Source organism: Danio rerio, chromosome 9 (assembly GCF_049306965.1).
Source record: "Danio rerio strain Tuebingen ecotype United States chromosome 9, GRCz12tu, whole genome shotgun sequence".
In the NCBI taxonomy this organism is placed as follows: Eukaryota; Metazoa; Chordata; class Actinopteri; order Cypriniformes; family Danionidae; genus Danio; species Danio rerio.
In genome coordinates, this window is record NC_133184.1 from 45,814,841 (window position 1) to 45,827,757 (window position 12,917).

At 30.8% G+C, this 12,917-nt stretch overlaps 1 protein-coding gene across 10 annotated transcripts in view; it reads left to right on the forward strand.

Annotated features, from left to right (window-relative positions):
- Positions 1-12,917, forward strand: part of itga4 (integrin alpha 4) — a 107,906-nt gene that overhangs the window by 92,401 nt on the left and 2,588 nt on the right. For all 10 annotated transcript variants that reach the window (XM_073913150.1, XM_073913152.1, XM_073913147.1 and 7 more), the window contains 10 exons: positions 4,477-4,624; positions 4,713-4,811; positions 4,886-4,962; positions 6,909-6,998; positions 7,084-7,171; positions 7,269-7,376; positions 8,419-8,544; positions 8,618-8,743; positions 11,253-11,351; positions 11,461-11,580. In XM_073913150.1, coding sequence (XP_073769251.1) covers positions 4,477-4,624; positions 4,713-4,811; positions 4,886-4,962; positions 6,909-6,998; positions 7,084-7,171; positions 7,269-7,376; positions 8,419-8,544; positions 8,618-8,743; positions 11,253-11,351; positions 11,461-11,580 — 1,081 coding nt within the window. The remainder of the gene's footprint in view (positions 1-4,476; positions 4,625-4,712; positions 4,812-4,885; positions 4,963-6,908; positions 6,999-7,083; positions 7,172-7,268; positions 7,377-8,418; positions 8,545-8,617; positions 8,744-11,252; positions 11,352-11,460; positions 11,581-12,917) is intronic.

Below are 12,917 nucleotides of genomic sequence, written 5' to 3' on the forward strand. Positions count from 1 at the left end.
TTTTATTTATTTATTTTTTAAGATTTGTTTTTGCAAGATTTTTGCCTTTGTTTTGATTAGACAATAGCTAGGATTGGGAAAAGTCCACAAACTGAGATTCCGGGACACCCAAAGTCTATATTTTCGCTGCATGTCATCACATTGCCAACAATGAGATCAGCACCAATGAATTGTTTGCGTTCATTTCAATGAATAAGACAGTCATAACCTACTGGTGCTTCTAATGTTATATTTATTCACGACAGGTCGTTTTTAAATTATTATTACTGTAGACATTTCCCAAAATGTTCAGAGATCAATTTTAGTCAGTATCACGTTTGTTGTAAGTTTATGTATAAAACATTAAAACAGTGTCATCAGAAAAATAGAGAAGGAATATTTTACATTTCTGAACCCCATTTGGCAGATATTTGTAGATTTAATGATAACTTCACTTGCTTGTTAGGTCACACTTTACAATAAGGTTCATTAGTTAATGTTAATTAATGCATTTACTAAGATAAACAAACAATGAACAATACATTTACTTCTGTATTTGTTCATGTTAGTTAACGTTAGTTAATGAAAATACAGTTGTTCATTGTTAGTTCATGTTAACTCATGGTGCATTAACTAATGTTAACAAGCATGGACTTGAATGTTAATAATGCATTAGTAAATGTTCGATTATGATGAATAAATGCTGTAAAAGTGTTGTTCATGATTAGTTCACGTTAGTAAATGCATTAACTAATGAACCTTATTGCAAAGTGTTACCGATTGTTATTGATATTTCAGTAAACAAGGCTGGGGGTTGTACCTTGGAAGGGATAGGTCACTAAAAATGAAAATTTCCTCAATATTTTTAAACTTTTATGATTTTCTTTCTTCTGTTGAGCACAAAGTAAGATATTCTGAAGAACTTTTGGGGGGCAAAAAGCAGCCACTGACATCCATAGTAGGAACAAAAAAAATTATTACATTGAGTTAAATAGATGTTTCCATTCAAAAATGTCAATTAAACTTATGAGACTGAAATATTCCATAACAGATTTACTAGTACAATGACATTTCAAAATCATCACTTCCTGATAATTAGTACCAAATATAAAAAAGAAAACATGGAATTTGCTGCTTAATGAGAAGCCACCGTGGGCCTTTTTTTCTGCTGTTATAAATTATTTATTGCATTTTATTTTAATTTATTTTATTTGTTTATTTTATGTTTATTTAATTTATTTTTCATTTTATTTTGTTGTTTTTTGTTTTATTTTAGCTTGAAGGAGGCTGTCCTGTCTGGGTCAGTTGGCATTTCTGTGTGGAGTTTACATGTTCTTCCCGTGTTGGTGTGGGTTTCCACCAGGTGCTCCAGTTTCCCCCACTGTCCAAAGACTTGTGCTATAGGTGAATTGAATAAACTAAATTGGCTGTAGTGTTTAAACGAGTGTGTATGGGTGTTTCCCAGTACTGGGTTGCAGCTGGAAGCATCCACTGTGTAAAACATATGCTGGATAAGTTGGCGGTTCATTCCGCTGTGGCGACCCCTGATAAATAAAGGGACTAAGCTGAAGGAAGATGAATGAATGAATGTATAATAACCAACATATCAGATATTGTCCACTGTGGTCGTTCTTCCGGTTTGTCCATTAATGCTGTCTGTAGCATCTATTTTTGTCATCACATAATCTTGTATTACAAAAACACATTTCTATTTTGTTGCACATACTTGAAGTTATTCTGTAAATGTATTTCTGTTGTAATTTTTTTTATCACATAAAAAATATCATAGTTGTGCACATAATATTTTTAAATGCACATCTTTGCGTTTCCATCAAGCATTTTTTAATGCAATATTCCAAAATGCACATACAAAATTAAATTTCAATATTTGGGGGAATTTCTTCAATATTGATAATTAAAAATAATTAAATTAATTATTACATTATATTTTATTCATTTATTTATTTTATTATTTCTTAAATTAATTTTATTTATTTTAATTAATTTTTTTTATTTTATTTGTTATTTTTTAATTATGTTTATTTTTTTTAGGCTTTATTTTATTTTATGTAAAAAAAAACAATAAATGAATGGCTGGTTTCGTCATATAGCACCAGAAGGTGGCGATGTGTTTCTCTTATTCATTATGTATTTATTTATTTATTTTTCAAAACATCTGATTCATTTAGGAAGAATTTTTTATTTTTTATTTATTTATTTTTTGTTACTACACATAAAATCCTATGAAAGGTTTCCTTTGTTTTCAACAGAAGAAAGAAGCTCAATAAGGTTTCTAACAAGTACAGGGAGAGTAAATGAGGACAAAATGATTTATTTTTTGGAGTGAACTATCGCTTTAAGACTATTCAGCAATAAGTTTGCAATTTTATGTATGTTTAATGTTTGTATTATAAAAAAAACGCCTTCAAATTGGTTGAATTTTTTCAAAGAAAAGAAGAATTTCCTATATTAATAATTTGATTTTGACACACAATCTGATTAGGATTTTTACCAGCTATATATTTATTTCTTTAAGAGTGCTATTATTTTTTGACAGTGACGCATGATTTCGTACATTACATATATATAGTTGATCAACAGCTTAAGCTTAGCAACAGCTCAATACTTCTCGGTTCTTGACTTGTTTTTCTTTTCAAGTGCGTTGTGAACAACTACTGCCTCAGTAAATCTTCACTTGTGCTGGTGTTGTTCGTGACTAACAGGAGGACTTTCCAGATTATCTGTTCTCCTCATGAATACACTCATTAAAGCAGCGAGCACAGTAGCCAAAGCTTTATATCGAGGCATTTTATGCATCACATTTCTTGGACTCACCCAATTGAGGCGCAAGCGTGAGTGTGCACATTAGCATTTTGGATCATGTTTGGAGCCGTATGCAAACTAATTTATGGGCCCCCCTCACCCATTGGTGATAATACATAATCTGATTATTCATAAGCTGTGTGTGCGTATGGGTGTGTGTGTGTTGTCACTCTCCCAGATGCACCTGGTGCCTTTAGATGAGAAACATCAGGCTTGAGCCCTCAGTTCACAAGCTATGCAAACACATGCAGGGAAAACTGGAAAACACACCTTTTTTTTCTTTCAGTTTTAAACAAATTAGTCTTGCAAACATTCTGCAATAAACTATAAACAGTTTTAATGACCACAAAATTAAACATTTAGGAAATTGCTTTATTTAAAGTCTTTAAAATAGTACCTTTTGTTTCATATTTTACATTAAACTAAATTGAAGTTGCAAAGTTACTGCAATATATTAATTATATTAAATAAAATGTACTGATATGGATTATGATTTTTTTTGTCCTTCAAACACATTATGAACAGTTTAATTTTCAGTTTTATATAGGCACCTTTGATTAATAAATTGATCTTGTGAAAAATAGTGTATGTTCACACAACCTGGAGATAAAATCATCTAAATCATTTTAAATCTATCTAGTGCAGTTATAGCAATAGTTATAATTTTGTTATCATCAATGCAAAAACGGAAATGATTGCCAATTATAAATTATTTTTTAATTTTACTTATTATTTTTACGTTTATTATTTTATTTTATGTATTTATTTTGTTATTTGGGTTTTTATTTTATGTGTTTTATTTTTAGTATTGTATTTTATTTATTTATGTATTTTATTTTTATTATTATATTATATTTTATTAATTTATTTACTTTATTATTATTTTTATTTTATTTATGTTATGTTATTTTTTTTTCTTTTATTCATTTTTATTTATTTTTATTATATTTTATGCATTTTATTTATTTTACTTATTTAATTTTTATTATTTTTACTAATAATATTTAGTTTTATTTATTTAATTTATTTATTTTTTAGTTTTTTACTTTAATTTTTTGTTTTATTTTATTAATTTTACTTTTTTATTTATTTATTTATTTTGATTTTATGATTCTTTTTCTTTTATTCATTTTTTCTTTTATTTATTTTTATTTTGTTGTTTTTTTTACTTGTTTAGTTTAGTTTTTGTTATTTATTTTTTTATTTTTGTCTTTTTGTTTTTTATTTATTTATTTCATTTTCATTTTTCTTTTTATATTTAATTTAATTTATTTATTTTATTTTTATTATTTTATTTCATTTATTTATTTATTTATTTTATTTTTATTATTTTTTATTTTAGTTATTTAAATTTCATTTATTTATTTGTATTTTATTTTGTTTTTGTATTTAATTTTTATTTTTTGCTTTGTTGTTATTTGTTTTGTTTTTATTTTTATTTGTTTTGTTTAGTTTTTGTTATTTTATTTATTTTGTTGTTTTTTATTTTATGTATTTTTATTTATTTATTTTTTTAGACAAGGAAATCCCATTTTTTTTTATTAGCATTTTAAAAATTAGTTATTTTCTGATTCTTCTTTTTCACCCATCCTGCACTGAATTTTAGGGATTGTAAGTAAATTTGTAATGAAATCCAACCTAACTTATCTATTTTTAAATCTGTTTTCCCAACAGGTCCTACAATAAAATGCCATATTTTGCTCTAGGTAATGGCAAAAGCATCATGTTAAACACCACACTGCTCAACACTGGAGATGATGCTTTTCTCCCCAAACTTCACTTAAGATTCCCCAGCAATCTGCATTTCATCAAAGTGCTGGAGGTAATTTCATTTTGCCACTGCAGTTCTTAATTTCTTCTACACCACCAGATGCCTTCACATTTGCTTGAATAATACGATATGATTTCAGGAGGACAAACTCGTCAGCTGTGAAATTGTAGAAGAGAATAAACTGGCAATTGGACTGGACTGCAGTGTTGGGAATTTATACATGCCTCCTTTCTCAAAGGTGAATCTCTATAGCACTAGAAGATAAATTAATTTATTTGTTGTCTATTCTCACAAACATCTCTTTTTTTCCAGCTCAACATCACCTTTTTACTCGATGTGATGCAGAACAGCAGTGCGGGAGACCTTACTGTTAACATTAACGCTACGAGGTAAGAGATCCAGAGGAATTCATTACAATGGAGAGTTTACACAAACGCATCTGAGCCCAATGTAAACATTTGTGGAGAACATCTTGCTACCGCTCAAGGCCGTAAATTGATCGTTGGAGCGCAAAAGGACAAACAGGCATTAAAACAGTGCACTCAAAGGTCTGTGTGCATGCAGAGTTACTGTTAGAAACAAGAAAAACACAGGAATGGATGTCTACACACATTGGCAGTGCAATTAGGTCCTATAATGAAATCTTAGGGTATATTAGGGTTGTATTATAATAATTAAAGTCATTAAGACGCAAACATCTTTTACATGCATACTTAAAATTTTTCCTCCAACACATTTCTAAACATAACTCATTTCTAATAACTGATTTCTTTTGTCTTTGCCATGATGACAGCACATAATATTTGACTATATATTTTTCAACATACTAGTATTGAGCTTAAAGTGACATTTAAAGGCTTAGCTAGGTTAATAAGCCAAGTTAGGATAATTAGGCAAGTCAATAGCCACGTTTCTACTAAAGAAAGGCCTAAAGCGAAAGCCTTGGCGAGCTAAGGCCAGTTGTGTTTCCACTGTCACTTCCGGGGCCTGATCGGGCCAAAGCGGGGCTTTCTCGGGGCCAGCGGCTGGCCTTTTTCGGCCTGCCGAATACCTTGGGCCAAAGAGGGCCAGCTGGGGCTTCAGGGCGGAATGAAAGGAGAGGCGGACTTTGCCCAAGTCTGATGAAGATGGCATGCCATTATTACAATAGTTTTCCGATCGAGTATATGCGCCAAACAAATAAATAAATAAGGGACAGAAATCATGTAGCTGGTATAGTTTATATATATATATATAGCTATAGTCTTTTTGCTTATGATCGCAATTATGTTTCCCTTTTAATTGTAAGGCTGTTGCATAAAATAATAAAGTTTTAAATTATAAGTGATTTTTCTTTGCTGCGTCTTCAATGTTTCAATAATGCATAATAATCTTTACACCATATTAAAGACACAGCAGCCAGTAAAGGTTGTTGAGAGTTTTTGTCAAGTTTAAAAGGTGTGTGTGATACTGTGTGCATGTGTGTATATATATATATATATATATATATATATATATATATATATATATATATATATATATATATATATATATATATATATATATTAGTGCTGTTATTTGATTTAAAAAAATTAACTAATTAATCGCACCTTTTTAAAAAAATTAATCGTGATTAATCGCATCTAAAATACAGAAACATGTAATTTCTATTAAAAGCCTATTTAAATGTAAAATTAATGTAAACGCAAAAAAAAAAAAATTTAAATTCAAAATATTATTGTTTAATAGAATTTTTTTAACTTGTAACACAGATTTCTTCATGTGAACAACATACCCACAATAAACCATCAAGATCCTGGCTTGACAGCCATATTTATTACAGAAATTAAAACACAGGCATGTTAATGACATTTAAATTTCAAAACAATCAATACCAATAAAGAAAACATTGATATATATATATATATATATATATATATAGAGAGAGAGAGAGAGAGAGAGAGAGAGAGAGAGAGAGAGAATGAAAAGTAAATATTTACAGGTACTTGAGTAATTTTTTCATCAGATACTTTTTTTTACTCTTACTCTAGTAACTTTTAAGATTGTTACTTTTACTTGAGTAAAAATATTCTGCGAGTACTTGCACTGTTACTTGAGTATAGATTTTGGATACTCTTTCCACTGGTTCTGACAAGCTGTGAAGTCACAAAACAGCTCCTTTTTACACTCCCTGCTTTTTTCGTTTCCAAAATAAAAGTCCAACATACATGATATGTTTAATACAAGCTTATAAAAAGCACATGATGTTCTCTACCCATCCTGACACTAATTTGAAGCTGATGTAAATTGCATCAGTAGTGAGCATAAACTAATCCATTGTGTGTTTTTTTTTCAGTGAGAACTTTGAGAACGCAGATCTTCAGCATGACAACGTGGCTGCTCTTACATTGCCTTTGAGATACGCAGTTGATATGAATGTTCACGGGTGAGTTTTCTGTCTTGCTTATGAATCGAGGAAACCATGCATCTAAATGGACGTCAGAAGAATAACAGGTTCCCTTCATCTGCAGATTTGTCTCTCCGAATTTATTTATCATTGGAGAAGAGGAGTCTGTGCCGGTCGACTGCTATCCCGAGAAGTTCAATTATACGTACAAGGTATTTAAGTGCTCTCATCAGACAGACAACAGTGTCATTAAGCGCTAATGAATCGTTTAACATGATTTGTTTGGTTCAAATCTCTGTGAACTTGCAGGTGATGAATATTGGTCCTAGTAAAGCTCGTGATGCGAGAGTGAAGATCAGCTTGCCTCTGATGCTGGTGCTGTACAAACACCAGTTAATCAGGATTACAGATATACAGGTGAATACACACACACACGCTACTGTTTGAAAGAAAAATGAGTACTTTCATTGAGCAAAGATGCATTACATTAATCAAAAATGACTATGAAAACTAAATAATTGCAAAAGATTTATGTGTTAAAGAAATGCTGCTCTTTTGAAGTTTATATCAATATATACAGTAGTATTAGAATATACACCCACCGGCCACTTTATTAGGTACACCTGTCCAACTGCTCGTTAACGCAAATTTCTAATCGGCCAATCACATGGCAGAAACTCAATGCATTTAGGCATGTAGACATGGTCAAGACCAGGGATGGGCAAACTCGGTCCTGGAGGGCTGGTGACCTGCACAGTTTAGCTTCAACACTAATCAAACACACCTGAACAAGCTGATCAGTGTCTTCAAGATCACTAGAAATCTACAATCAGGTGTGTTTGATTAGAGTTGGAGCTAAACTGTGCAGGACACTGGCCCTCCAGGACCGAGTTTGCCCACCCCTGGTCAAGACGATCTGCTGTAGTTTAAACCGGGCATCAATATGGGGAAGATCGGTAATTTAAGTGACTTTAAATGTGGCATGGTTGTTGGTGCCAGATGGCCTAGTCTACGCATTTCAGAAACTGCTGATCTACTAGGATTTTCACGCACAACCATCTCTAGGCTTTACAGAGAATGGTCCGAAAAATAGGAACAGCCCAATGCACAAGTGGGTAAATCCGGCTACATATTTGACCCATGTATGTTGTTTCCCATTACTTACGTGGGACAGTTCACCCAAAAATGAAAGTGTCCACTTACTCACACTCAAGTGGTTCTAATTGTTTATGCGTTCTTTCTTCCATTGAACACAAAACATAGATATTCCGATTAATGTGTGAAAAAGCAGCTATTCACATCCGTAGTTGGAATAAAAATACAATGGAAGTCATTAGCAGTTTTTCCAACATCCTCGAATAGAAAGAAAACTGAAGAAGCAGTGTGTGCTGAGTAAATGAATTATGCCTTTGAAAGTCACATTTTAAAATGTTTATTTATTATTTATTTTGTCTTGCAGTCAACTCTTGGCCATTGCTTCCAGAGGAACAATACTATTCACATCATTGATGACTGTGATGTTCCGGAAGCGTCTGTCATTCAGGAACTTGTGTTCTTTTTCTCCCCAAAAAGCAAACGCATAATGGTAGAGTAACATACATGCTGATGAGTTCTGCAGTGTTTGGAGTGAAACGCTCTGACTCTCTGCTTTTCTCTAGTTCTGTGGTCCTGAAGATCAGACCTGTAGGACTGTGGAATGCCGCTTCGGGGATCTGGAGGCTGGAAAGGAGGTGACCATCAACATGGAGGTGGAGCTCAATCCCAGGGTTCTCCAGATGAGTCCGGTAAGTGTTTGCCACAGACAAGGATCACAAAGGCTGCATTTATACTGCACTGTTCAGTGACTCAATTCCGATTTTTTTTCTCCCATGTGGCACAGATCGGATATGGCCCATGTACATGTAAGCAGGAACAAATCACATGGATTCCGATTTACTCAAATCAGATTCAGGCCTTATTCATATGTGGAAATTTATCCAAAATTAATCAGATCTGTATTCTCGTGTCTGCAGTGTAAGCAGGTAGATCGGATTTCACCGGTTAATGCGAGTCTCATGTCATTAAAAGCCATAGCGAATGACGTCAAGTCAGACAAATGAGAACCTTTCTGTCATAAACTCGAGTAAAACAGCTTGTCAAAAGCTGTGAACAGATTTCAAACAGGAATGGAGAAAAGAGCACTCTTTAATAATCCCCAATCGCCTAATCTTTTTTTTCCTGGTCATTGCGCCTTTGCCGTGTGCTGTGTAAATGCAGAAGATCGGATATGAGTCAGTTTTAAAAGTGGATGGAAGCAGGTCATAAAAAAATCGTATACAGTCACAAAATCAAGATTGATCATCAAGATCTGCAGTGTAAAAGCAGCCTTAAATCGACTGGAAGAAATTGCATCACTCAGTTCATATGAGACCTGGAGGAGAAAATTATCCATAGAGAGCCAATGTATGGCAATTCATATGTTTTTGATTTAGTGGCTAATTCACATTAATTTCTTTTTAAGTTTGTTTGTATAGCACTTTTAAATATAATCATAGCAGCTTTACAAAAGGTGCACCTTATGGCATTATAATCAAATTAAGATCAAGTTACAATTAAAATACAAGTTATGATATATAAACATAGTTAACCTGCAGTTATTTAGCAAATAGGTGATGTCTGTGTGTACATGTTTAAGTGTTCATTTGCAAGTTCTCATTTGATTCCTTTTTTAGCATGATTTGCTCATCCTCCTGACTTTGTTTTTAGGGTTGGGGTTTCATACATTTTAATACAAATGAAATCCTATGAATTCATGCAAATTAGCCACTTTTCTGACAATAGTTACGTTTCCTCTTGAGATTTGGATGAATGATTAATGAGGTATATTTTATATGGTCTTTTTATGTTCTTACTGCATTAATACAGATCTATTGTTAAGGAATAGTGGTCAATGGAGGAAGAACTGGGCTTGCCCTCCAGGCTGGCATTCCTGTAAGGGTGTAGAAACAATGTGAAAACAACAAGTACAGTCACTGTATAGAAGGAAGTCCTGCGCTCTGGTTTAAAGAGACAAATACTGTTATACAGCCGAATTGCTCTAGAATGTGTGCCCTAAAATGCACTGAAAATAATGTGAATATTTACCTTAAGCAAGGCACATTAACTTGTTCAAAACTGACAGTAAATGTTATTTTAAATGTATTCTGGTATATTTATGAAAGTCGAAATATTAAGTTTATTATATAATATTATTTTACAACATTAGTGTCTGTACTGTATTTTTCAAAATTTGGTCATTATTTTTTTTATTTTATATTTTATTTTATAGTTTTATTTTTTATTTAATTTAATGGTTTTATTTTTTTATATAATTTATTAGATTTTTTTGTTTGTTTTTTATTTATATAGTTTTTTATAGTTTTATTTTTTATTTTATAGTTATAGTTTTTAATATTATTTGTAATTTTATGTTATATTTTTAAGTTTTATTTTATTTTATAGTTTTATTTTTTTTATTTTATGGTTTAATTTTTATTATTTTTTTATTTTATGTTATCATTTTATTTTTATTTTATAGTTTTATTTTTTATAATATATTTTTATTTTATAGTTTTACTTTTTATAAATTGAATTATTTTATTTTATAGTTATTTATTTTTTATTTTATAGTTGTATTTTTATTTAATTTCTATTTTTTATTTTATTGTATAGTTTTATTTTTTATTTTATTATTTTATTTTATGGTTTCTTTTTTATTTTATATTATAGTTTTATTTATTTTTATTTTATATTTTATTTCATTTCATTTATTTTATTTTATGGTTTATTTTTATTTTAGTTTATAGTTTTATTTTAGTTTATAGTTTTATTTTTTATTTAATATCATTATTTTATTTAAAATTTTTATTTTTATTTTATTTCATAGTTATATTTTTATTTTATAGTTTTATTTTATATTTTACTTTATAGTTTTTATATTTTATTGAATTTTATGGTAACTTTATATTTTTATTTTTTTTATTTTAGTTTTATTTTAATTAAATTTTATATTTCATTTATATTAATTAATCATTTATTTTTTTATAGTTTTATTTTTATTTTATGTTTCAAAAATAGTCTGCCTATCAAGTGAAATTGCAAAATTTTAGCAGGCTTGGATGGGCCGATTAAAATTGTTCATCACAGAGTTCTTGATTCAGGAAATTAGTAAAAAAGCCTTTGTTTGACAGATGGATTTCCTTAAATGCTTACTGCTAAAAAAAAACAACAACAACAAGAAAAAGCATGATGTTATTACGCTCATATGTCCTCTAGGGCAGACACGCTGTCATGATGATTCATGGATCCATTGACCTTATTTCACCAGTGAGGGATGCAAACACCTTCTTACTACAGGATGACGTTTCTGCTAGAGTAAGTTTTGAAACTTTAATTCCAGGAATAAAAAAAATATATAATCATAATAATAAAAATATATCAAAAATATCTTATGATGCTTGATATTTACTTTGCATTGGTTCAGGTGATGGTGGAGGCTTTGTACACCCATAATCCTGGGCCAGTTGTGCGCATATTTATTATAGTATCTAGTCTGATCGTTGGACTGATCATTTTTGGACTGCTTGTTCTTACTTTATGGAAGGTATGTACAGTATCACATGACGCTTTGCTCAATTCAAAAATGTATTCTTAACCCATGCTTCAAGTTTGCTTATCTATTATGAATTAAAGGGATAGTTCACCCCAAAAATAAATAAAAAAACAAGTAATTTAATCTTCCTTCAATTGTTCCAAACCTGTTTAAGTTTCTTTTCTTCTGTTAGACACATAAGACGATATTTTGAAGAAGGCTGAAAACCTGTAACCATTGACTTCCATAGTACTTTTTGTTCCTACTGTGAAAGTCAATGGTTACAGGTTTTCAACTTACTTCTAAATACACTTTAGAAAATGCAGGATTCCACACAATTCATTCATGTTGTCCCAACACAAATCCATTAAGTTAACTATTAACCATTAAGTGGATCGAACATAAAACAGTTAGGTTGTCCCCCTAAAAATCTCAAGAATTGTGCTGTTTCAGCCTTTTTTTAAATAAGTAAGTTGGAGCGTATATTCTATAAAGAAGAACAAAACTCATAAAGGTTACTTAATAGAGAGTAAATCTTTATTTTTGGGGTAAACCTTTCCCTTTAAAGTGATCCTATTATGCCAATTTAAAGGTTTTGTTCATCATTCATCCAAGGTCAAAAAACAATGACATTTTCTCATAATATACTTTACTGCATCAGCTCTTTTCTGAGTTTGGTTTTCTGAAAAGATTTGTTAATCACAAACCGTATACTGTATACACTCCATGAAAGGTAATATCTGCAAAAAAAAAAAAAAAAAGCCAGGGGAATTTTTATGGCCAATCGGTAACACTTTACTTGAACACTTGGTAACACTTAAGTTACACTTAACTTGTCATTTATCTGTCATTAACAGGATTGTCATGCAGCCATTATAATTGCATCATGAATATTTTTCTGATCGCTTCTTTAGTAGAACAAACTGTATTCTTCATTAAAATGGTCATTACTCTCTCAAATACTTTTATAAGAGTTTCAATAATATAGAGAATAATGACATTATTAATTATGCTGTTATGAAAATTAGAATTGCTTCATGACAGTCATGTTTATGACAGATTTATGACAAGTTTTGCGGTCTTGGTAATGACAAGTTGTCATGACAGACAAAAACAGGTTGTGACGTACACTCACCGGCCACTTTATTAGGTACACCCGTCCAACTGCTTGTTAACGCAAATCAGCCAATCACATGGCAGCAACTCAATGCATTTAGGCATGTAGACATGGTCAAGACAATCTGCTGTCCACATCTTATGACCACAGTGTTCCCATCTTCTGATGGCTACTTCTAGCAGGATAACGCGACATGTCATAAAGCTCGAATCATCTCAGACTGGTTTCTTGA